At 43.6% G+C, this 24,541-nt stretch overlaps 1 protein-coding gene across 1 annotated transcript in view; it reads right to left on the bottom strand.

The window, feature by feature from the left end:
- The window catches only part of EIF2AK3 (eukaryotic translation initiation factor 2 alpha kinase 3), a 69,226-nt gene that overhangs the window by 32,153 nt on the left and 12,532 nt on the right, over positions 1-24,541 (bottom strand). The window contains exons 2-3 of the mRNA XM_058667642.1: positions 22,354-22,483; positions 1,817-2,011 (exon numbers count right to left, since the gene is read on the bottom strand). Coding sequence (XP_058523625.1) covers positions 1,817-2,011; positions 22,354-22,483 — 325 coding nt within the window. The remainder of the gene's footprint in view (positions 1-1,816; positions 2,012-22,353; positions 22,484-24,541) is intronic.

Here is a 24,541-nt window from a genome sequence, read left to right as displayed (position 1 = left end):
CGAAGAATCCCTGTGCTTGTTTTTTTTTAAAGGAAAAAGAAATTAGAGGAATGTGTAAGAAGTACCCAAGTGGTGAGAAGTATCAGGAACACTTCCTAAAAATGAACTATTTAGGACCATGCAAGTACTAAGCAATATTCACTGCGGGAAATGAGTTTGAGGATTTAAATAATGTTAGTCTTATTTTGGGGCTTTCCACAGAACACACAAGAAGAAACTAGGGCTGGCGCCGTGGCACAGCAGAGTAAGGCACTGCCTGCAACAGACATTACCTATCAGAGTTCTGGTTTGAATCCCAGCTGCTCTGCTTCTGATCCAGTTCCCCGTTAAGCCCTAAGCAGGGATTGAAGTGCATACTCAAAAATGGTCAGACAGGAAGGCATGGCCTTCTGAGACAATGCAGATGCAAGCGGGAGGGGAAGGCAGAAAGCCATCTGTAGGAGTAAGAAGATACTATGGGCCCAACACGAGAACGGAGAACCCAGTCTGAGCAATGCAAGAGTCCTAGTCTTCCTATTTTTAGCCTAAACCCACAAATAAGATGTTCAGAGTTTGGGTGCTGCACTGAGGAACAGGAGGTTAAACAGCCACCTGCCATGCTGGTGTGTCATATCAGAATGCTTGTTCATGTCTTAGCTGTCAGCTGTTCTACTTTTGATCTAGTCCCCTGTGAGTGAGCCTGAAAAGCAGCAGAAATGGCCCAAGTGCTCGGGCCCCTGCCATGCATTTAGGAGACTCAGATGGAGTCCAGGGTTCCTCGTATCAGCCTGGTAGCCCCAGCCATTGTGTCCCTTTAGAAGAGTAAACCAGCATAACAAGTGGAAAATCTGCCCCCTTCGCTGCCTCCAAAAAAAAAAAAGGATTAAGAAAATGCTAATGGGTTAAAAAACAATTTAATAAGGATGCTGTTTGTTACTCATAATAATCTATTTATGTCACAAGACCCAATATTAAGAGCATATTATGGGCCCGGCGTGGTGGCCTAGTAGCTAAGGTCCTCGCCTTGCCCGCCCCGGGATCCCATATGGGCGCCGGTTCTAATCCCGGCAGCTCCACTTCCCATCCAGCTCCCTGCTTGTGGCCTGGGAAAGCAGTCAAGGACGGCCCAAGACTTTGGGACCCTGCACCCATGGGGGAGACCCAGAAGAGGCTCCCGGCTTCGGATCGGTGCAGCACCGGCCATTGCGGTCACTTGGGGAGTGAATCATTAGATGGAAGATCTTCCTCTCTGTCTCTCCTCCTCTCTGTATATCTGACTTTGTAATAAAAATAAATAAATAAATCTTAACAAAAAGGAGCACATTATATTATGTTTAGATCCTCAGAGTTAATACTGAAGAAAGTCAAGATTATTAGCTTTATAATTTTCTCGCCAGACAGATGTAGCTCAATTCTGACTTTGGAAATGTCTGAATCTTTTACAGCCTCAGCTTCCTCATCCACAAAATGAATAGAAATTCTCTTCTTGATTCATCTTATTATAGGATCCAACTAGAAGAATGACTAGTAGCAATGACTTTGATCATCAAGATTATTATTATCCTTTAGAGGGTTCCTCGTGAGCCAAAATGTCAAGTCACATAGGTAACTGAGGGATAGTGTAAAGATTTCAAAATAAGGTACGCCAAGGTATCCAACACGAAGTACACTGTGTTTAAGAATTCTCTTCTTCCTGGCTTCGCTGTTTATTCCATTATCTAAGACAAACTCAGTTCCCCCTCTTATTTCACATTTTCTTATTTTAAGCAATATCCTCAGGAGAAAATAATGACAGACTGCAACTAGTAACATCACAGCTTAAGATGTTTTTACTTACCTTTCCACTATAGGCACCGAGTCCATATGTAGTGAGAGACTTTCCTCCAACCAAAACCACATCATCTCCAAATTTGTAAGAAGATTCGAGAAGGGATTCAACTGTGAAAGGAACGGTTTCCATGCTCTCCCGGTCTCGGTCCCACTGGAAGAGGTCTCCGTCCAGGGAAGGAATGATTACCTTATTCCCAAACACCTACAACAGAAGTTAACGTTACAAACAGGTCATGGCTTTGACCTGACCCGAAGCAGCACAGTCTCCTAACCTCCACTAACTCGAAAGAACTGCCCCTTGCTCTCAGAGAGTACACATGGTGTTTCCTCGAATTCTGTTTGCCCTGGGTTACAAGTGTCGATAGTGAGTGAGCCAGACAGACCTCTGGGTGTCAAGTGAGCTACGGAGAGCTTACTACAAGAGTTCTTACAGCTATTAACATGTGAAAACATAACAGGATTGTTGAGAATACTCGTATATGTAGTATTTTCCCAGGTCCAGTTTATCCAGGCCAATTCCTGTCACTGACTTGGATACAGGGCACACAGGCTCAGCGATGTCAGTTAACGTGGTTTCCCAGATCATTTTCAATTTGCCTTTTCAAATATGCTTTGAGCAAGAAGCCTGGTGACTTGCTTTATGTTCTTAGCTATCCTTCCTTCTTTCAACCATGCATGTTTACAGACTGCCTATGTGTTAGGCACCATCTTGGTGAGGGCAGACACTTAAGGAAAACAGACAACAAAAATTACCACTCTAGTGCAGTTTAAAACCTAGTGTTGAGGAACAAATCATATTATACATACATTATCTAGTATGGTAGGTGACAACTGCCACAGGGAAAACAAGATAGAGAGTGACTGGAGAGTGGGTGTGGCTGGGGAGAGGATTGTCAACGAAGAGCTCAGAGTACACCCCAGTGAGAAAGTAACACTTTGGCCAAGATTTCATCAAGGAGAGGGAACTGTGCTGCAGCTCTCTGGGAAACAGGCTTTGCAAAGGCCTCGGGGTAGAAGTGTACCCTTCACCTTTGAGGCTGAGAAGCAGGGAGAGCAAGATACAGGCAGAGAAGGTGCTGAAGGTAGACAGCTCTGGGATACAAACGGAAAGCAAAGCCAACGGCGTGTCCTGATGGAGTCCTGGCACAGCAGGAACCACAACAAGGAGTCCAGGGACAGGCACTTGGCACAGTGGCTAAGACACTGCTTGGGATGCCAGCATCCTTTTGTGAAATGCCTGAATCCAAATCCCACCTCCTCTTCTGACATCAGCTTCTTCATGTTAATGCACACCCTCTGTGAGAGCAGGGGATGGCTCAAGAACTTGGGTTTCTGGTGCCCATGTAGGGAACCCAGATTCCCAGCTTCAGCTTGGCCCCCTAGCTTTTGTGGCATTTGAGGAGTGAATCAATGGAGGGGATGTTTCTCTCTCTGCCAAATATATATATATATTTGAAAGCTCCCTGCTAACGACCTGGGAAAGCAGCAGAGGAAGGATAAGGGCTTGGCTTTTGCCACCCACGTGAGAGATCTGAATGAAGTTCCTGGGTCTTGGCTTCAACCTGGCCCAGCCCCGAGCATTGGCAGAGTAACTCATCAGATCAAAGATCCTCTTTCTATCTCTCCTCCCTTTCTATAACTCTGCCTCTCAAATAAGTAAATGAAAAAAAAAAGTTAAAGAAAAATAAAACTCCAAACATTGGCCTTAACTTTTTAGAAACAAAATGTCCTTCTCTATGTATTTTTGCTCGCTAAGAGGCATCACGCTTTTTTTCAAGGAATTCTAATTTGAGGGTTGTGAGTTTAGTCTAATGGTTAGGATGCTTCCAACTCGCATCACAGCACCTGGGGCTGACAGCCAGCTCCAGCTTCTAACTCCAGCTACCTGCAAATGCAGATTCTGAGAGGCAGTGCTGATGGCTCACATAAGTAGGCTCCTGTTACCCTGTCACCAATGTGGAAGACCTGGACTGAATTCTTGGCTTCTGGCTCCCAACTTTGGTCCTGCTCATTGCATGTATTTGGAGAATGAACCAGCAGAAAGAAATGTGTTCATTCTTTCTGTCTGTAATTCTGCCTTTCAAATAAATATAAACTTTAAAAGCGCTGGCAAATACTTACTTGAACACTTCCCAACTCACTGAGAATTCTAACTCGGTGCTCAATTCACAAGTCATCACTGATTCCTACTTTTATCCTAAACTCTCTGGTTCTGGGAACACAGGTTGAAAACCACTACTCTAATTCACTTCTTTCTTCCATATTTTAGTTCAAATCCTTGTTATCTCTTGTCTGAACCATTATAATAGCCTTTCACAGTACTTAACTGGAACTTTTCCCAATCCAAGCTCTGCATATCTTAGGAATTAATCTCTCAAACTCAAGATTAATCTTGTTATGACACTACTTAAAAATCTTCACAACTCCCTTTTGTCTTCTTATGAAATGCCCCAAATCCCAAGGAGCCACACTAGAGGACATTCAAAGTCTTTAAATATGACCTCAAGAGGCCTTCTGTCTCTCACTTTTCTCTACATGGATGGAAATCAAACATGGTTATTTAAACACATTTCATGCTATAGTTGAGTTATTATCCCTGGCATACCCTCCAATACCAACGCTGCCCACTGGAATCCTATCTGGCCTTCAACCTGGCATGATTTATGTTTTTGCTGAGATCTAAGAAAACATTGGTGATACAAGTTTGTTAATAAAAGTCTTTCCATTCTGTAACACTACACTTTCCTTTCTGTTGTAACTGCAAACCTAAACAACATCACCTTCCCCCAAATGGTTTACTGTACCTCCAAGGAATAGTACCAGGTATACTAATGTTTCTAAGTTTGTGCTTACACAGTGGCTACTGGAGCAATAAACTCAAGTCTATCATCAGATTAACTATCTGATTCTATTCTCCTTCAAAAGGGACGAAGAGTCCAAAGAAAACGGTTGGATTCAGGGGATGGACAGGATATGTATAAGCTAAGCTTTTATAATCTTATTATTCCAAAGAGTAAAATGTGCTCAAAAAGGATAAGGGCATGTCCTTGGCTACAGTGGGGACAAATCAACACTGGCAATTATTAAGTACTGAATTTAAAAGTAGATGAATTTATAAATTCATATCAATAACAAAGGAAGAGGAAGTTAGAAAATTTTGCATTTGGAAACCATCAATGCTGAAGACTGGATTAAACAAGAATTGGCAATCATTCTACATCCAGATGCAAGCTTTGATGAAGAGCAAGACACCTGTATAGTCTTATATTGACTTCAGACAGGTTATTATGGACGAGAAATTAAAAAAACAAAACAGTAATTATACAGTGGAGATTTGGGGGGTGATACCCTGACTGGATGGCCAGAATTTACATCATCAGGGAATGACAGGTGCAACAGCCTGAGGGAGATCACAACATCCAAGAACCTACAACCTGGTCTAATCACAGAGACATCAGACAAGAACACGGAAATTTCTAGTGTGTGTGTTTAAATAAAAGGTCAAAAGAGACTATATTCCTCACCAATGTCAATTGGCATCATGGAACAGTGGGTTAAGCAACACACTGCAAGGGCTAACAAGCCACATGGGTGTTGGCTTATGTCCTGGCAGCTTCACTTCTGATCCAGCTCCCTGCAAATATGCCTGGGAAAGCAGCAGAAGATAGCTCAAGATTTTGGGTCCCTGCACCCATGTGGGAGACCTGGAAGGAGCTCCTGGATCTCCTGGTTTCAGCCTGGCCTAACTGCAGGTGGTGTAGCTATCTAGGAAGTGAACTAGCAGGTGCAGAATCAACTTTTTCCTTCTTCCTTGTCTTTTCTTTTTTGAGATTCATTTATTTTGGGCCTGGTGCGATAGCCTCCAGTGGCTAAAGTCCTCATCTTGAACACGCCGGGATCCCATATGGGTGTTGGTTCTAATCCCAACAGCCCTGCTTCCCATCCAGCTCCCTGCTTGTGTCCTGGGAAAGCTGTTGAGGACAGTCCAAAGCCTTGGGACCCTGCACCCGCGTGGTAGACCTGGAAGAGGCTCTGGGCGCCTGGCTTCGGATCTGCTCAGCTCTGGCCATTGTAGCCACTGGGGGAGTGAACCAGTGGCTGAAAGATTTTCCTCTCTGTCTCTCCTCCTCTCTGTATATCTGACTTTTCAATAAAAATAAATAAATGCTTTTAAAAATTCAGATATGGACACAGATTAAAATAGGATGTATATTTAACTTATCTTCAAATGTTAAAAAATAAAGAAACTTTAAAAACCAAGTGTGCTTGTTTGTAGGGAGAGAATAAGCAAAAGGTGACATTATTTAAATGATGAGGGAAACATCAGGTTGCAGGGGGTAAATCTGCAGAGGTAAGAGTTTTGTGTTTTTTGGAGCCACTTTTACTTGTTCAACGTCACCATTCCAAATCAGAGTTTAAAAGAAAAGGAAGATATTCAAGAGGCTTGCAGGAGCTCCATAATTAAATATAGAAGACTGTGCCATTAAATGAAAGATTCAGGAGCCGGTGCCATGGCATAGTGGTCTCAGCCTCCTGCTGCACAGCCATTATCCCTATATGGGTGCCGGTTCATGTCCTGGCTGCTCCAGTTCTGATCCAGCTCTCTGCTTACTGTCTGGGAGAACAGTAGAGGGTAGCTCAAGTCCTTAGGCCTCTGCACCCACGTGGGAGACCTAGAGGAAGCTCCTGGCTCCTGGTTCTCCATCAGCTCAGCTACGGCCATTGTGGCTGTATGAGGAGTGAACTATCAGGTGGAAGATCTGTCTCTCCTTTCTGTAACTCTACCTTTCAAATAAAAATAAAATAATCTCTTTTGAAAAAAATAAAAAGTTCATCATATTGTGGATACTTAATAATTTCCATTTACTAGTCATGATTGAAAAAAAAAGTGATTTTTCATAAATTCTTAAATGACATTGATATTTCCCAACTAAACCATCTTTGGCTTTTTGTACTAATATACTTTTTTTTTTTTTTTGCTTTCTTATACTTCCTGATTCTAGTTAACAGATTGTCCTTTTCTTAAAGATATAATTTATCTTTGTAGAATGTTCAGCTTGCAGTTATCTTTGGAATCAATTTAGGTCAGAGTACGCTTACTCCATAGTAACAGTGTTTAGTATCTAGTTAGTCTAACCTCCTCTGAGTAACCTATAAGTGAGAAAATTAGGTATTTAGCATTCTCTACTTTCCATATTAGGGTAGGTATTCTATTTACGGGGACGATAGATTAAGTTACAATGAAGTTCAAAAAGACATATTTTAATTGACACGGCAACAGCAGTATTAAAATCAAAGCATAAACAGGAAAGCAGGTGTGCATCGCCAAGAGAAAGAGGAAGTGGGGTACGCAGGTCTATGGTAAACAGACAGCATTTATCTTGACTCGTTCCCTCTTGCATAAACAACAACTCTTCCCCTGAAGGGTAGCAGGTCCTAAGGGGACATGGTGACCATGTGACAAGATAGGCTTTTTAAGTACATGATCTGTGTCCCTTTAAAAGAAAATTTGCCGTCTTACATTCAAATTATGGTCAAAACAACAGAGATCTGATACGACTGACTGTCCTGAGCAAAACGGTTTTGTTCTCAAAGTTCAATCTTTAGCAGCATTTACTCAGTGAGTGCCTCCTCTCAATAACAAGCAAGCATGATGGGCCCATGCTGAATCACCCTGTCAGGTTTCAGCAGCATGGTTTATAGAGTTCACTCTTCAATAGCTGCTCGTCACTAATTGGCTGCCTATGAGTCATCCGCAGGCCTGCTGACCTCTGCGCAAACCTCCGTAAACCCTTTCAGGCCGCAAATGTGAAAGCAGATGGTACTTTTCCTTGAGAGCCACCAGGAAGAGATAGAAGCATGCAGTTCAGGTAGAGATGACATCAGTCCCCTCCACAGCATTACCTCATCCCCTAAGCAAAGGAATGAGTCACCCGGATACCCAGCTGCAAATCTCTTGGTAGAAAAAAAAAATGTAGGTTACGGTGATGTATTTTCACATGCCACTGATTTTATTCATCCATGGAAGCGGCGATTTGTTCTAATCTGCTGCTCTGCATGTCAAACGAATGGTGTGATCTGCCTCTCCCCTGAGTCACTTTCAGAAAGGCTGAGCTCTGGGTACTTTGTATTTATTTCTTGTGTTTGTTTTCAATGGTTCATGCTTTTAAAATGAAAGGCTTGGAGCCTAAGCTAGCCCACTCAGTACCAAAGATGCAGCATCTCTCTGAGCAATCACAAGGCACGTTAGTAATGCGATCCCATTTCTGTCTCGGAACAGAATCCAAGTGGCATAAACGACTACCATCAGCACATATCATGAGGGATTGTCACCTGAAACCAGAATGTGGGAAACCATTAAGCCATTGTTCTGGGCCTGGCTGCCTTACCTTTTTAGTGCTACTATCAATCAGTAAGTTTGGAACAGTCACTTAATAGAGTCTCAACTTGTCACTGTTTTGTAAATTGATGATTTACTATGTTATTAAAGACAAGAAGAAAGTCATTTCCAAAGCTACCACACTTTCTGAACTTGTCAGCTAGGATTTTTCTTTAAGAATTGCCCCTGACTGGCTTTGGAAGGAAGGCAAGGCTGCAAAAACTAACATTTTTTTCAGTGACTCAGACATGAAACAACTTCAAATCCTGAAAGTTGTATCCAGAAGTAACGGGAGGACTGAAAACTGGAAATGGCTCAGCAGACTTAGTAGATCAAAGTGTTTCCTAGCAGGCCGGAGAGATGGGCCCTGACAGGCACAAAAGCCAAGTTCCATGGACAAATGAAGAAGCAGGAGAGTCAGAAAGGAGAAGACAGTGTGGCAAGATGCAGAGCCATTGAGTGTAATGATAAGAAGAATTCAAATAGTAGGTGAAAAAAAGGATGGGGAGCAACTCTCCCAGAACACCTCCATGTTCTGCCTCAAGAACCAGGTGGGGAAGCTGGGGCAGGGTGGGGTGTGGAACTGTGGTCAAGACGCCACATGGGACTCAAAATTCCAGGCTTGAGTCCTGGTTCAGCTTCCAGCCAGCTTCCTGCTAATGTGTGTCCTCCAGGGAGGCAACAGGTGTTGACTTGAGTAACTGGGTCCCTGCCACCAATGTGGGAAATCTGGATCAAGGTTCTGTCTCCTGGCTCTGTCTGCTTATGCCCCAGCTGAAGAGCTAGAGGAAGCTCCTGGTTGCTGGCTTGGGATGGCACAGCTCCAGCCATTGCAATCATTGGAGGAGTAAAACAGCACATGGACTCTCCTTCTCTCTCTTTCCTCCTCTCTGTAACTCTGTCTTTCAAATCAATAAGCAAATCTTAAAAATAAAGAAATAAGAGTATTCCGTTGAAAAGTCTACATTTGTTATCAGCAATTTCTTCTGCCCCAGAACAAATGCTTTCCTAGCCACACTAGTTATTTTGAAACCTGAAGTGGTGGGCCAATTACTGGGGTCCACAACATGGAAGTGAGACTTACAGGGAGCTAACTGCTCCTCACTCCCCCACCCCCATTTCCTCCGCCTCTGACTCTCCCACTCCCTCACCGTATGACCTTGGATCAAAACTAACACTTCGCTATTTCACTATGCTTATAACATTCACTGATGTCACCTGTTCCTTATCGTTAAGTCTCCAGAGCCATCTAAGAGTGTGTTGTTTGGGCCACCAAACGATGATTCATAGGCTTCCTGCCTTTCCCCATGCCTCCCTAAGCTGCCACGCGGTCCCCACCATCAAAATGCAAAGGGGTTTCTGACATTCTTTCCGCCTATGACACTTTCTGTGAGACTCCAGTGAATCAAGTGGTTGACTCTAAAGCAATTATCTCCAATTGTGGGGTGTTTATAAATATCTCTCAAGTACTCCCATCAAGTAACAACTACAAAAAGTTGAAGGAAAGCAGAAAAATCCCTAAAAATCCTACTAACTTTTTTGTCCACTTTCTCTGATTCATCACTGTCTCAGTTTAAAAAAAATGTTAGATTCTAAGTTTAGCCATGCGTCTTCTCCCTTCTCTATCCCTCTTTCAAGGAGATAGATCCTTTCAGTTCCCATGAGTCCACGCTCTGCCTTGGGCCCTTTCCTCTGGAAACACAGCCTACGTAGTCAAACGCCTCCTTTACATCACTGCTCAGAGTTCTCATGTTGGCTTGGAACAGTTCATGTCCAAACAAACTCATGTTCTTCCTCTCTACATCTGATCTTAACTTACTACAAATCCTTGTTTGGTCTTCTAATTTCATAAGGACTATTCTCCCTAAACTTCCCTGAATCCATTGCTTTCCATCACACCTTTTCCACGATCGCCAGCCCAGTCCAGTTGGTTATCGGCATGTGGACTACTACCGTGCACTCTTAACTGGCCTAAGATATTGGAAGTTGTCTCTCCATTTTTGCTGGTCCTATCCATTCTGTAAGAGGGAGAGTGACCATGCCCACTTAAATCCCCCAGACTTCCCATGGTTTACATGGCTAATTAGACTCTGCATAACCCATTCAGGGTCTCCCCAATGGGCTGCTCTCCCCAAAGCCTCACTCTTGTTCCCATCCTTATCTTCTTTCACCTCCCTGAACAATACCATGACAATTTTTACTGCAAGGCCTTGACACAGGCTGTGTGCAGTCCTTCCCCACCTCTCAACCCACTTCTTGCCTTGGGTGGCTCCTTCTCATCACAAATCCCACCCCGCCCCCTCCGCTACCAGCCCAGAGAAAGGGAGAGACACAGATCTTCCCTCTGCTGCTTCACTCCCCAAATGGTTGCAATGGCCAGAGTTGAGCCAGGCTGAACCTAGGGGCCAGGATTTTCATCTAGGCCTCCCTTGTGGGTGCAGGGGCCCAAGGACTTGAGCAATCCTCTGCTAATTTCCTAGGAACATTAGCAGGATGCTAAATCAGAGTGGAGAAGCTGGGATTCCAACTGGCACCCATATGGGATGCCAGCACTGCTGATAGTAGCTTACCCCCATATGCTACAACAGCAGTTCCTCAGCTTGGGAAAACAGCAGATGAAGGTAAGCAGTTATCCTTGCTAATTGAGGCAGTTCCCACACTTGATTACATTATTAGAACTATTTCCTGCATGTCTTGTATCTGGCTCTAAGTACCATGAGGGCAAGGGATTACATCTGTCCTGGGTACTGCTATACTTAGCGCAACCCTGTGAACCTCCACCTGCAATGAGTAATTACATTTACTAACTTGGGGTGCCTATAACTATCTCACTGGATTTGAATAAAAGGTAGCAAAGTACTCACAGTGTACTCAACAGCATACCAAACTGCCGTACATGTGATGTCTTGGAGGAATACATTTTAGTAAAGCACATGAAAAAGTATAACTAAAGAAAACGCAAACATACTGGTAAGCACTGGTCAAACATGAGATGTTGGAAAGAGAAGGAGTAACTTGAAGATCCTGGGCTGAGTCTCAGCTCTACTGTGTCAGACAAGTCTTTGGTCCTTTTTGAACTTCAATTTTTTTACTTGAAAGACAGGGAGTTGATAAGGCTTCTTAACAAAGCTTTGTTAACTATTAAGTAAGAAGAGATTTAAGATCATTTTGTAAAGCATCAGGTGCTAACGAAACCACAGTTTATGTAGATATGATGACCTAGCACTGCTTATCTTATTTACTGTTTAAAGGTGTATTTATTCATTTGAAAGGCATAGTTACAGGGAGGGAGAGACAGAAGAGAGTGAGAGATCCTTCATCTACTGATTCTCTCCCCAAATGGCTGCAGTGGCTGGATCTGGGTTACACTGAAGCCAGGGGTTTGGAACTCCATCCAGGCCTCCTTGTGGGTAGCTCAAGCCAAGCTCCTTGGCCCTTTTTCACTGCTTTCCCAGGCACATTAACAGGAAGATGGATTGGAAGCCAAGCAGCTGGGACTAGAACTAGGGCTCTGATCACACTGCAGTCAGCAACTTAACCCACTGAGTAAAAAGGTTGACCCAGTGGGGTTGCTTATTTTGAGCTTCTAATGCAATCCATGCACAAGTGTGTGTATGTGTACGCATGCATATATGTATATTTATTAAAGAAAAATTTTAAATATATACTCTTAACACAGAAACATCTGACCACCTCTAGTAACACCATGGTCCTTATTTTAATATTCTATATGGACACTTCAAGAAAAAAACAATTGTGGTTCATTAACACAAAATCTCAAAATATAATAAAAGTAAAATGAAATAAAACTAAAATAAATAAAATTCTCTACAATGCAATAGAAATAAATTCATTATTCTTTAAGGATACTTCTCACAGCCATGATAAAAAAGCACTGATTTTAATAGCCATCTCTGCCTTTGCTTAGATTAATATACATTCATGAAGTAGATGAAAAATGTGCACCATGAGTCAATTTCCTAGAAGATGGGGTCAAATCAATTTCTCATTTGGCAACACGCACGCTGGAATAATTTGGTTTAGTTCACAGCATTGCTCTCAGCCGTGCTAAGAGACTAATAAAACAAAATCCAATCAAATAACTGTTAAATTCCTATCACTAAAAAAAGCAATTAAGCTAAGCAATTATTTAAACAGTGGCTTTTTACATGACTGACAGTCACTCTTCAAAGTAAATCATCATCATAGAGAAAGTCAAACTCAAAATGTATTAGTGCATGTATAAATGAAAACTGCAGAGTGGCTTACACAGTTTTCACTGTACATTAGAGAACTTTTAAAAGCAATTAAGGGCCCAGCGGCATGGCCTAGCGGCTAAAGTTCGCCCTGACCGCGCCCCGGGATCCCATATGGGCGCCGGTTCTAATCCCAGTAGCTCCACTTCCCATCCAGCTCCCTGCTTGTGGCCTGGGAAAGCAGTCGAGGACGGCCCAAAGCTTTGGGACCCTGCACCCATGGGGGAGACCCGGAGGAGGTTTCAGGCTCCTGGCTTCGGATCGGCTCAGCACCGGCTATTCCGCTCACTTGGGGAGTGAATCATAGGACGGAAGATCTTCCTCTCTGTCTCTCCTCCTCTCTGTATATCTGACTTTGTAATAAAAATAAATAAATCTTTTAAAAAAAAGATTACAAAAAAGATTTATGCTCTTTTATTTGAAAGGCAGAGTTGCAGAGACAGAGAGGAAGAACCAGAGAGAAAAATGTTCCAGTGAACCTGTCATCACTCACAGGTACAGGGACCGATAACAGTCCAGGCAAATCCAGACTACAGCACCTGCATGTGCATCCTTAAACAGGGTGTGGGGCGGGCTGGGCCGCAACGTTCACCAGCTCATTCAAGGCCAAGATGGAGGGGCAGGTTATGCCGGGCAAGGGCCTAACACCTGCTGGCATGTGTGAAATCTGGGTCTAGGAGTGGGCCAAGAGCAGGAACGTGGGAAACTTCCCTAGTGGGTCATAACTCCCACTGGTGAGCACATGTTCCAGGCCTGTGGGTTGGGCAAGCTGGGCAAAGTAGCTCCAACTGTTAGCTAATGTGTTAGTTGGCTTTGCAAGGGGGTGGACCGGGCAGGGTTGAGAAAACCTTAGCTCACCAGCAAGAACAGAAACCAGGCTGGAGTACAGGTCATACAGAGCTAGGCTGTTACACCTACTAGTTTACATGAGCCAGGGATGGAAGCAGACTGAGCAGGGCAGGATGCAGCACCCACCAGCAAGAGTCAGGACTGGGAGCAGGCCAGGCTACAGCACCCAAAGGCAAAGGCCAAGGCAAGTGAGGGACTATGCCACACTGGGTAAGAGCAATCACTGGCACGCACAGGATCTTGGCTGGGAACAGGCCTGGTTGGGGAACTAGGGGACACTCTGGCTAGGTTGGGGTTCCCACTGGTGAGTGCAGGGGCTGGAGTGGGAGCTGCAGTGTCCCTTGGCACAAGTGTGGCTGGGGCTGGGCACATACGGAATGGGCTGGACAACAGCAGAACTGGTGTTCGTGAAGACTAGGGTAGGTGTAGGACAGGCTAGGCCAGGTCTCTGTCCCTACTGAGCCATGTGTGAGGCGTGTCTGAGTGTGGAACAGGCTTGACTGAGCTGAAACATCCAACAGTAAGAACTGGAATTGGCTGAAGGCCAGTCAGGAAAGGCCACTGATCCTGCTAGGCCAGGAGGTGGATTAAGTAGGGCTGGACTATAGACCCACCGATGTGAGTGAGATCTGGCATTGGGAGAGGTTCTGATGGAGGAGATTGGGAAACTCCTCTGTCAGGATACAGTCCCTGCAGGTGAGCATAAAAACCATCATGGGGATCAGCCAGGATGAGGCCAGGGAACGGTACCCACTGGCATACATTTGGTGCAGGTCACGGGTGGACCAGGCTGGGCCAGTTCACCTCACCCACTGGTGAATCAGAGCACCAGAATGGAATGTGGGTCGGACCGGGTTCGGTCCCAACACATATCAATATACATAAGGGCTGGGACTGGGTGCTGGCTAGGCTATAACCCCCCCCAGCCTGAGCTGGAATTGGGGGTGGGCCGGGCTGGGCCAGGCTACAACACCCACTGGCAAATGCCGAGGTGAGGCAAGCCATGCCAGACTTGGCCACAGCACCCAATCAGCACATGTGAGAACCGGGGGTGGGGGAGGACAAAGCTGGTAGGGGGAATGTGGAGGGCTCCCCTGCTGGATCACCATTCCCACTGGAGAGTGTGGGGTGGGATGGGAGCAGACCAGAGCAGGCAGGGCTACACACCTGTGGGTTTCATGTGAGCTAGACCAGGGAAGAGCCAGGCTGGGCTGACTGTTCCTACTGCTGCAAGCATAAATCAGAGTGGATGAGGGTTGGCTGGGCTTTGCTGCCGCATCAGCTGGCAGATACTAGCACTCGGGGCTAATTCTGTCAAGTTAAGTTGCAGAGCCACCTGGAAACTGCATGATCCAGGAGTGGGAGTGGGCCCAATAGGGAAATAGTGGGCACCTCCCTCTTGGGTTAACACTCCACGGGAAAGCATGAGAACCAGGGCTGGGGCAGGCATGGCTAGACAGAATGACACCCACCAGCAGCTGTTGGGTTGGTTGAGTTAACTAGGCTTCAATGCCCATTGACGTATGAAAGCTGAATGGGATGCACGATAGACTGGACCAGTGTGCTGTACATACTGGAAAGCACGGGAACCAAGGCAGAGGGCAGGACTGGTAGGGGGTTATTGTGGGTCACTCCAACTAGGTATCAGCTCCCACTGGTTTACATGAGAGCAGAGTGTGTGGTGGGCAGGATCAGACTGGACTACAACACCCATTGGCTTGTGTAGAAGACGGCTGGAAACAGAACTGACCCAGCAACTGCAACCATCAGCATATGTATAAGCTGATTGGGACAATGGACTGTACCAGACCCTGTACTGACAAGCACACACAAGAATCAGGTCTGGGATCACCTCAGTCAAAATTTCTTTGGGGATCCCCCAACTGAACTGCTGATCTCAGAATCCTAACCATGGAGAAAATTGCAAGCTCCATGGTCCAACCATGGAGTGCTTGTGTCAGAACTGGGCCTCCTCAGTGGCTTAGATGAAACAGTGGATAGCATAGCAGGTGCACATGGAGGATATGGCAGTCCATTGGAGCCTGCAGAGGACACCTGGTACCACAACAGAGGATGGAGGACAGAACAAATCGATCCTCTACCCCAGCCATCTGCAGGCAGTGAAAATCTGGGCAAACGGAGACTTTAAGGTGGACTCTGCCAGCCAGTGGATTCAGGAGAGATTTCATGTGCTTGGAATGGCAAGACTGGCAGTAATTCAAAACTGTTGAATTATCAAAACCACTTGAGCAAGACCCTCAGAGAATACCCCACATCAGGGACCTGGGATGGGTGGGAGGTTAGGTGGAGCTTTTCTCTTTATCTGCCCCCTTCCCCCAGATGCAGAAAAAAAAAAAAAAAAAAGAGAGAGAATGTGGAAATAATGGTCTTACCCACTTTCCTGTAGCCCTTGACACTTCACGCCCTAATCAACTATGTAAAGATTATCAAAATAAATGGGGAACAGAAATGATGCTCCAATTTGGGATGTCAGCAAAGCAGGCAGCCACTTAACTAGCTGCACCACCACCCCGGTCCCAGCCAATCCTCTTTTAACAAAGCACTGCTCAGGGGTAGGCATTTGATGCAATAGTTAAGAAGTCATCAGAGACACCCACATTCCACATCATAATGCCCAAGTTTCAGTTTCAGCTCCACTCCTAATTTCAGTTTCCTGTTAAGGGCACCCTAAGAGGTAATTGGTGATGGCCCAAATAGTTGGGCCCCTGACACCCACACGGGAGAAACAGATTGAGTTCCTAGCTCCTGCAGGGCCCAGCTGTTGCAGGCATATGTGGAGGGAATCGGCAGATGGGAGATATTTGTCTCTCTTTCTCAAATAAAATAAACAGAGTCAGATTTAGAGGGATTTGCTGATGAACTCTCAGTGGGCAAATCACTAAGAGTGAAGGATGCACCCTTCTCAAAAGGCTGCCATCCTGAAGTGGGTGGGGTGGAGGCTGGAGAGCACCATCATCGCACTCCTCTGTGTGCACCTGCCTGAAACAGAAAGGCAGCTTCCTGTGGGGAGAGACATGCCTAAAATAAAATAACCCCCTAGATTCTAAGTATAGACAGATCACAGAGCTGTTTCTTCTTTTCAGAGAAAAAGAAAACGGTATTTTAACAGAAAAACAAAAACACAAAAAACATACATGGTAACTCTATAAAAAGAGAGATTTTCTAAGAGCAGATTATATATTTCATAGATAAATAAAAATTATAATATAAAATCTAAAAAAAGCTACACCAGGCTTTGTATTTATGAATGTGCTCTAAATACAGAGAAGTAGTTTCCAAAGGCCCTGTCTGCTTAGATTAGTGAAGTGTGATCCAAATGCCATTTGGAGACCCCAAAGGAAAAACTAAGTTAATACGGTGAAAAATAAAACTTTGATATGTCAGCGAGGAACTGAAGCCAACTATCCTTAATGGCATATCAAGGTTGAATTTGCATCCAAATTACCAGAGGAAAACAAATCAATTTCACCTCAGGGGGTCTGTGAAAATGACCAAACTTCTTAGCTATTATTAGCTGTCAACAATATTGAGCCTGGAACCAGGGGTACGCGTGTTAGGGCTAGCGCAGTGAGCCTCAGCTCATCATTTGTTCTCTCACACACATGCAACACAAGCACACACGTACTCACACGTGCATGCACGGGGTTGTACCAGCCTTCCTTTGAGGCAGTCTGTAACTACCTTGTCAGTACGAGGGAGTGGCAAATGAGAGCTGTGTGGCAAGGCACCCAAACTTCCTGCAGCACACAATGCATTCTGAGTATTATCATGTGAAACTCGTGTTCTTAATGAGACTGTCCCCATCCCCTCCCCATCCGTCACGAACTTTTGTTTTCATCACCATAATCAATCACCACTACAGTGGTGTAGTACAGCACTGTATATGCCTTTTGGACAATACGTTAAAAGCATCTGAGCAAGTTAGGAGGCAACGAGATATACACCTGAACTTGCGCTTTATCCATTTTTATTCAAGGCAGATTTACAGAGATGAAAAGACAGAGAGAAAGGTTTCCATCCACTGGTTCATTCCCCAAATGTCTGCCAATGGCCAGAGGCAAGCTGATTCAAAGTCAGAAGCTTCTTTTTTGTAGTTCTCTTTTTTAAAAAGATTTATTTATTTTTATTGGAAAGGCAAACATACAGAGAGGAGGAGAGACAGAGAGAAAGATCTTCTGTCTGGCGATTTACTCCCCAAGTGGCCACAATGGCCAGAACTGAGCTGATCCAAAGCCAGAAGCCTGGAGGTTCTTCCAAGATCTCCCAGAGGGATGCAGGAACCCAAGGCTTTAGGCCGTCCCTTGACTGCTTTCCCAGGTTACAAGCAGGGAACTGGATGGGAAGCGGCATCACCTAACTCTTAAGAAGGGAAGGAACCTTTATGGAATATTGGGCCAGATGCTTTTAGGAACGCAATTACCACTCTAGGAATCCAACTCAGGGTACTTCAAATAGCAGTTTTTGAACTTTTTGTGGGATCTTGTCCAACTTTTGAACATAATGTTTAGAGGCTATGCAGCACACACCCTGCTGAATAACAAATGATTCAAGCTCACAATACTTTCCTCTCTCCTTGCTAAGACGTTTATAGTCTCACAAATGTGCCCATAAAATTTTTATTGTATATGAGGCCTGCAATTCTCAAAGGGTGGTCTGTATACTCCCCTGGCAGTGTAGAAAAGTCAAACAGCTTACTTTTCTCTGCTGCTATTTGCACTGATGGTGTGAAAGCAAGACTAGCTAAAACCGCTGGTGCCTTAGCAGTAATGAGGCACCCAAAGAACAGTCATGGTATTATTTACTATCACAAACAGCAACAGAAATGTCCTTGATGATGAGTAATAAAAAGGTTTAATTTGATTAAATTTTGACCTTGAGTCTCCATCTTCTGTCATTCTGCCTGACTAATGAGGAAGTGTGTGTCCAGCTCTTCACATCCTGGAGAATGTCATAAGGAAAAACACTTTGTGTGGCTGAACTCAGAATTCCGCGAACTCCCAAACTAAGGCTGGGAGACTAGCGTATCAGCAGACAAACAGAATGGACTTCTAAACTGACAGCATTTGTGGTAAGATTCAAGTTTCCAGTTGAAAATTAGAATATTGGAAAACTGTTATCTACCAGTGCAAGCTTGACAGCATCCCGGTACTTAAGATTTTTCTGATGAGTTCAGTGGTGATAACCACAAATTTGACTTCAATAAAGAACTATACCAATATGGGGCCAACATGGTGGTTTAGCAGTGTCAGCTTCTTATATGGACGTTGAATCATGTCTGGCTGCTCAACTTCCGATCCACTTCCCTGCTGGAAGAAGACCTAAATCCTTGGGTCCCTGAATTCAAGTGGGAGACCCAGAAGAAGCTCCTTGCTTCTCATTCCAGATCAGCTCAGCACCAGCCATTGCAGCCACTGGGGAGTGAACCAGCAGATGTAAGGGTTCTGTCTCTCCTATTGTAGATCTGCCTTCCTATTAAAAATAAAACATATCTTTAAAAGAAAAATACATCAGCATTTGGAATCTCTATGGAACCAAGAAAATCAGTATTTTCTAAATAATGTCAGAAATCACACATGCATAAAAGGCAAAACAGAACAATGGATGTTAATGCAACTAAGTACAAAACATAAACTGTATAATTTAAGATTTCATGGTGTGATCAACCTTTAAGAAACTCCCACTTATTTCTGTATAGTATCCAAAAATAATGACCACAATTATTTGAAAAGGCTACTAAAATGTTCCTGCCCCTCCCTTCTCCAACTACAAATATATGTAGCTAGATTTCCTTCTTCATACTATTAAATCAAACTAACAATGCAACAAATTGAACCAAAACTCAGATTTAAAAATTCAATTAAAGAGATTTACGAAAATGTAAAATATTACCATTTGTTTCATTACATTTCCTTGTATTGGAAAATGTAGTTATATTCCATAAAAATGCATCATTCATGTTACTTTGCAATGGGTTTCTTATCTCTATAATCAATTAATAAAGAAATCTTTTGAAAACTTGTTTTAATTTTTAATTTAAGATAAGTATTACCCAGTGGGAAAAAGCTCTTTGGAGTCCTGAATTTTTCCAGAGTGTACAAGAACCCTGAGATCAAAGAGCTTGAAGCCCGCTGTGCTACATAAACAACTCAGCCTGATTGTAAACAGAAGTACACACAAGAGAAGGAAAGGAACTTCAGAGCAGGCAGAAGGTGGCTCACGAGCAAGCCGGGGTTCTATCCCAGCTTTATCGTACATTGCACCTGTAACTTCAAGCAAAGAATTTCCAAGATTAAACTGCCTCTTCTACAAAATAGGACCAAGATACCTGCTTCAGGACAACTATGAGAAGTACTGTATTGTACTGTGCATAGCTTAATAAGTATACATTATTAAGTATACATTCACATTACAACACCATAGGGACAATGCTATGCTTGCTTACCTACAAACTAACACACACCTTCAACAAATGGTCCCAAGAACTTGGGACAGAGATTAAACCTAGGAAGTCTATAGTCTTATCATTTCTTTTGTTCTGTAGAGTAGAAAATTAAAATCTAGATAATGCAAAGATATCTCAGGTTTCTTCTCCTGCATGGAAGATGGCCCGTGAGCGTTTATTTTGTTACTATAAGGATGCACAAGGAGCCTTTGGAGTACGCTTGCAATTCAACATTTCAAAAGCAATCTAGCCCAAGGATCTAGGTTTGGGAGTGAGTGGAAATAGGAGATCCCTAGTAAAGCACAGAAAAGAGTAAAACTATGGATACTAACAGAGCTTAACTGTGGACTAAAAATGACATAGCTAAGATAACTGTTGTTTTTTAAGAAAACCTTTGAGTATTTTTAAACACATGCATCAGCACTTGCTGTCTGCATTCTACTTTATGACACCATGAAAGTATCTTTCAGTTTGTGTTTATGTTCAGTTTGCAAACACACACATGCTTTGAGCCTCTATGACACACTGTAACATTACCTCAGATCTAAGCAGCTTACAATCTTCTCATTTTGCTGATCATCTTTTACGTCTGGTTTAAAAATAAAGCAAAAACATGCAGATCCAAGCATAATCCCAGAACACAAACAAGTTGAGCTGGAGTAGTAATTCTCCATACCCAAGTCAAAACCTTAATATCATCTACAACCAAGTTGCTATTTGAGTTAATATACCACGGCAGAACAGAACACTGCTGTCCTCAAAAGTTGTTTTCAGCATGCTCTCTGACAGATAATAGGTATTTTGAGTAGCTAACTTTGAAAGTCTAATCAGGGCTTAGTATACGGGGAATGTGAGAATTTGGCAATACCGTTTTCTTAAGTACCTGCCCTGGTACACCAGGAGACTCTGGTTGGGCTTACTGGAGAACAGTCCTATCAGAAATCCCATCATCGGGCCCAGCACGATAGCATAGTGGTTAAAGTCCTCGTCTTGAACACTCAGGATCCCATATGGTCACTGATTCTAATCCCAGCGGCCCTGCTTCCCATCCAGCTCCCTGTTGGTGGCCTGGGAAGCAGTCGAGGACGGCCCAAAGCCTTGGCAACCTGCACCCGTGTGGGAGACCCGGAAGAGCTCCTGGCTCCTGGCTTCGGATTGGCTCAGCTCCAGCCGTTGTGGTCACTTAGGGAGTGAACCATCTATCTGATGGAAGATCTTCCTCTCTCTCCTCCTCTCTGTATATCTGCCTTTCAATAAAAATAAATAAGTCTTAAAAAAAAAAAGAAACCCCATCATCACTTTTCAGGTCCTTCTCAAGTCCCTTATGCTAGATTTTTTTTTTTCAAGTTTAATACTAGCCAGGAAGCTTCTGAAAGGGAAAGATTAACGGAAGGAAAATGCCTACCCCAGCTAACATCCTACGGGACCAACTTGGTAGGGCAGATGGCTGAAAGCGTTCTGGAAAAGAGGTGATTGCTTGCATGCTAGCTGCCACAACTCAAAAGATGGACTGACTTTGAAATGATTTTAACAGTAAAGAGACTTAATCCATCAAAGTCAATATTAACGAAGTGGGCAAGGTGGTTAAGTGCTACCAGAGAAGTCCATTTAGGAGGCCCTGTTGGAGTCGCAGCTACTCTACTTCTAATCCACCATCCAGCTAATGCAGTCCCCAGGAGGTAGAAGACGATGGCTCAAATACTTGGGACCTAGCCACCCACATGGAACATCCAGAGCTCTGGGCTCCTGGCTTCAGTCTGCTCTGGCTGTCATGGACATTTGGGAAATGAATCAGCAAATGGAAGATCTCTGCCTTTCAAATAAAATTTAAAAAACAAAACAAAACATGCAGCTAAAAGTGAGAATTTAATGCTTCCATCCCTAACCCCACCTCATCAAGGTAGGCAGAGTCCTCACCTTTTTGAACCTGATACTGACACTCTGAGTTCAGTCACTTGCTCACTTGAAATCATGTGCCATGTAGTTTGGAAACAAGGTCTCTTGGAAGTTATGCTCTTTACCCTCTACTGTTCCAGAACAAAGAATTATAAAGTACACTTTTTTAAAACAAATAATCAGATTTATCTAGAATTACTTTCCAGGAAAGTTCAGATGAATTATGCTTATAACTAGAAAGCATACTTGAGGGGGAAATACAGGGAATATTAATTAATGTGATTTTATGTCAAAGATGGTAAAATTCAATTAATTTTTTCATTTCTATTCATCTTATTACTCCTAGGGGCCTCGTGATAATAAGAATAAGAAATGATTATGTTACGGCTTAGGTATTCTGCAATATTGATATAAAAGATATTATCCTTCAGTTACTCATTTACATAATTTACTCACTAAATGCCCAAAACAATTCTAAGACAGGTGCCATAATCCACCTTATTTCACAGCAAGGGAATTGTAGAATAGAAAAGTTATTATTTTGCCCCAAGGGGACACAGCTTATAACAGGCAGGCAGAACTGAAACCTAGAAAACTGGGTCCTGAGCCCTTAGGTTTTAAAGAAAAAACCATATTATTAACATCAGCAATTTCACATTATAAGTATACTTCCCCATCAACATTTAAGAAGAATTTCTTACCTCTGGTTTGCTAAGGCTGGATGAAACCAAGGCACCAGATCCAACATCCAAATCCCACTGCTTTTTGCCATGATTCTCAGGATCCAAGGCAGCAATCCTGCCATCTAAAGTGCTGATAATCACTAATGATCTGTAAATTGAAAAACAAATAGCACAAGATTACGGGTGGGCATAAGCAGATAACTGGTGACACCTGCAACCCATCTTGGTTGAGTTCCGGTTCCTCCACTTCTGATCCAGCTTCCTGCTAATATGCTCCCTGGAGGCAACAGTGATGATGGTCCAAGTGCTGCCCTTTCGGGTGACCTGGATTGAGTTCCCGGTTCCTGGTTTTGTCCCAGGGTAGCCTAAAGATAGGAAACCTTAAAAATGAATAGAATAAAATTGTGAAAGCATTTAAGCTATTGGGCACTTATCCCACATACTCCAGAGAACACTAGTCACTGCCCAGGCCTCTACTGATGGAAAAGACTAGCAGTGGTGCAGGGGCACCTACCCCAACACGTACAGTCTGGCCACTGCTGTTTTTAGACCAGGACAGTTTCATATGCCCCTTTTCTGTTGATGTCACCTATGAAGAGTACCAGACTCTCAGGTCATCCCCACAAGGACCTCAGCATCCCCTGATGGTTCTCCTCTAGCTTCCTCATCTCCTGGAAGCCTTCTGGGAAACATGGTCTGCCCTAACATTCCCTGATCATCTTACCCTCACAGACACTTTCCAGGAAGACCAGGGCTTTCTCACAGGTGAGGAACTGTTTTCTCCCCAGCCTTTGATGACAGAACCCAGTAATGCAGGTGCACTTTGTACCTTGTGGCCATTTCTACATGATTTTCTCTCTCTTTGGAAATTTTGTAGGATCAGATGGTGCTGTCCATTACCCCTCCTAGTGGTTAACTACTGATCTTTAAGTCATTAACCCCTTTCCTGGAAGCTCTAAACTACCAGATTACTGTCACTACCTAACATACTTTGTCTCATTACTTTGGTTTTCCTTCTATGTCTGCCTTGCTTCAGCCATTCCTGTTGTCAGATCCTAGACCCTTCCAACGCCAACCATTACAGCCCCTCACCCAAAAGAAATTTCAAGCACCCAACCCCAGCTGCTTCCTCAACTTCGCTGACTTCAACAAAGGACCGAACCCACCAGAACCAAGAAGCCATTGAGCCTATGACTCTCATTACCATCATGTCCTTCCTTCTTTCTTATCAGGTGTTAAATTCCAGTCTTTCATCTTAAACATTACTGTTCTACTCTGAGCTTCCTATCCCCTCTCTCACATGTCAACACTCATGGCCCAACTCCAACCCTGGTTAAATCCATCTTTCTCCTTTGTCTCATTCCAGCACCCATACAGTTGAATGAAGCTGGGGAAAAACATAATAATGTTTACTGATATCACTGTAATTCATGATTACCAACCAAACAGGCTTTTTCTTTTTATGTTCAACTATCATAGCACTCCCCTAGTCCACCTACTATTCCAGTGAGATAGTTTAACTCTTTCATTTCTTCTCTCTTAGATCTTCAGATGCCAGCTCTTCCTAGCTCACACACTTCAATGTCTGTGCTTCCTATTTCATGTTGGTGAAAACAGAGGTCATCAAAAGTGCTTACTCCCACCATCGCATGTATCCATCTGCTCATCAGCATCTGGACCCACGAAGTCCACCATCTGTCCCTTGGGATAGAACTGTCCATGGTACCACCAACTACCACTGTCATGTCACAACACTGGCTCCACAAACTTAACTCCTTCAAAGAGTTACCACATCCTCTGTGCCTCCAAATCCCCTCCTTCCCTCTGTCTCAAGCCATTTTTAGTCAAGTTTTTGCCACTACTAAATTATATGCCACACTGAAACAGTTGCTGCAAGAGTCACCACTAAAACTTAAGGTGAGAAGCACCCATCCAGCAGCAACTTCTCCTGCTTCTACAAAGCACACTTAATGTAATCTGCAGGATACCATATTTTTTCTTTTTCTTTTCTCTTTTTTAAAGACTCAGTTCTATGTTATTCTTTCTCAGTTTCACCTCTTAACCTCCTGGTTCCTTCTTATCTTTCCTCACTCTAAAAATAGTCTCTACTTACAAGTAATTTTTTGGGTGATCTCATCTAGTCTCACAGCTTTAAAAGCACCTGCATGCTGGCAGCAACTACCAAATTTATATCTTTGGTCCCAAG

Source organism: Ochotona princeps, chromosome 8 (assembly GCF_030435755.1).
Source record: "Ochotona princeps isolate mOchPri1 chromosome 8, mOchPri1.hap1, whole genome shotgun sequence".
Lineage (NCBI taxonomy): Eukaryota > Metazoa > Chordata > Mammalia > Lagomorpha > Ochotonidae > Ochotona > Ochotona princeps.
Note: the sequence above shows the minus strand (reverse complement) of the source record. Positions and strands in the feature narration are given on the sequence as shown.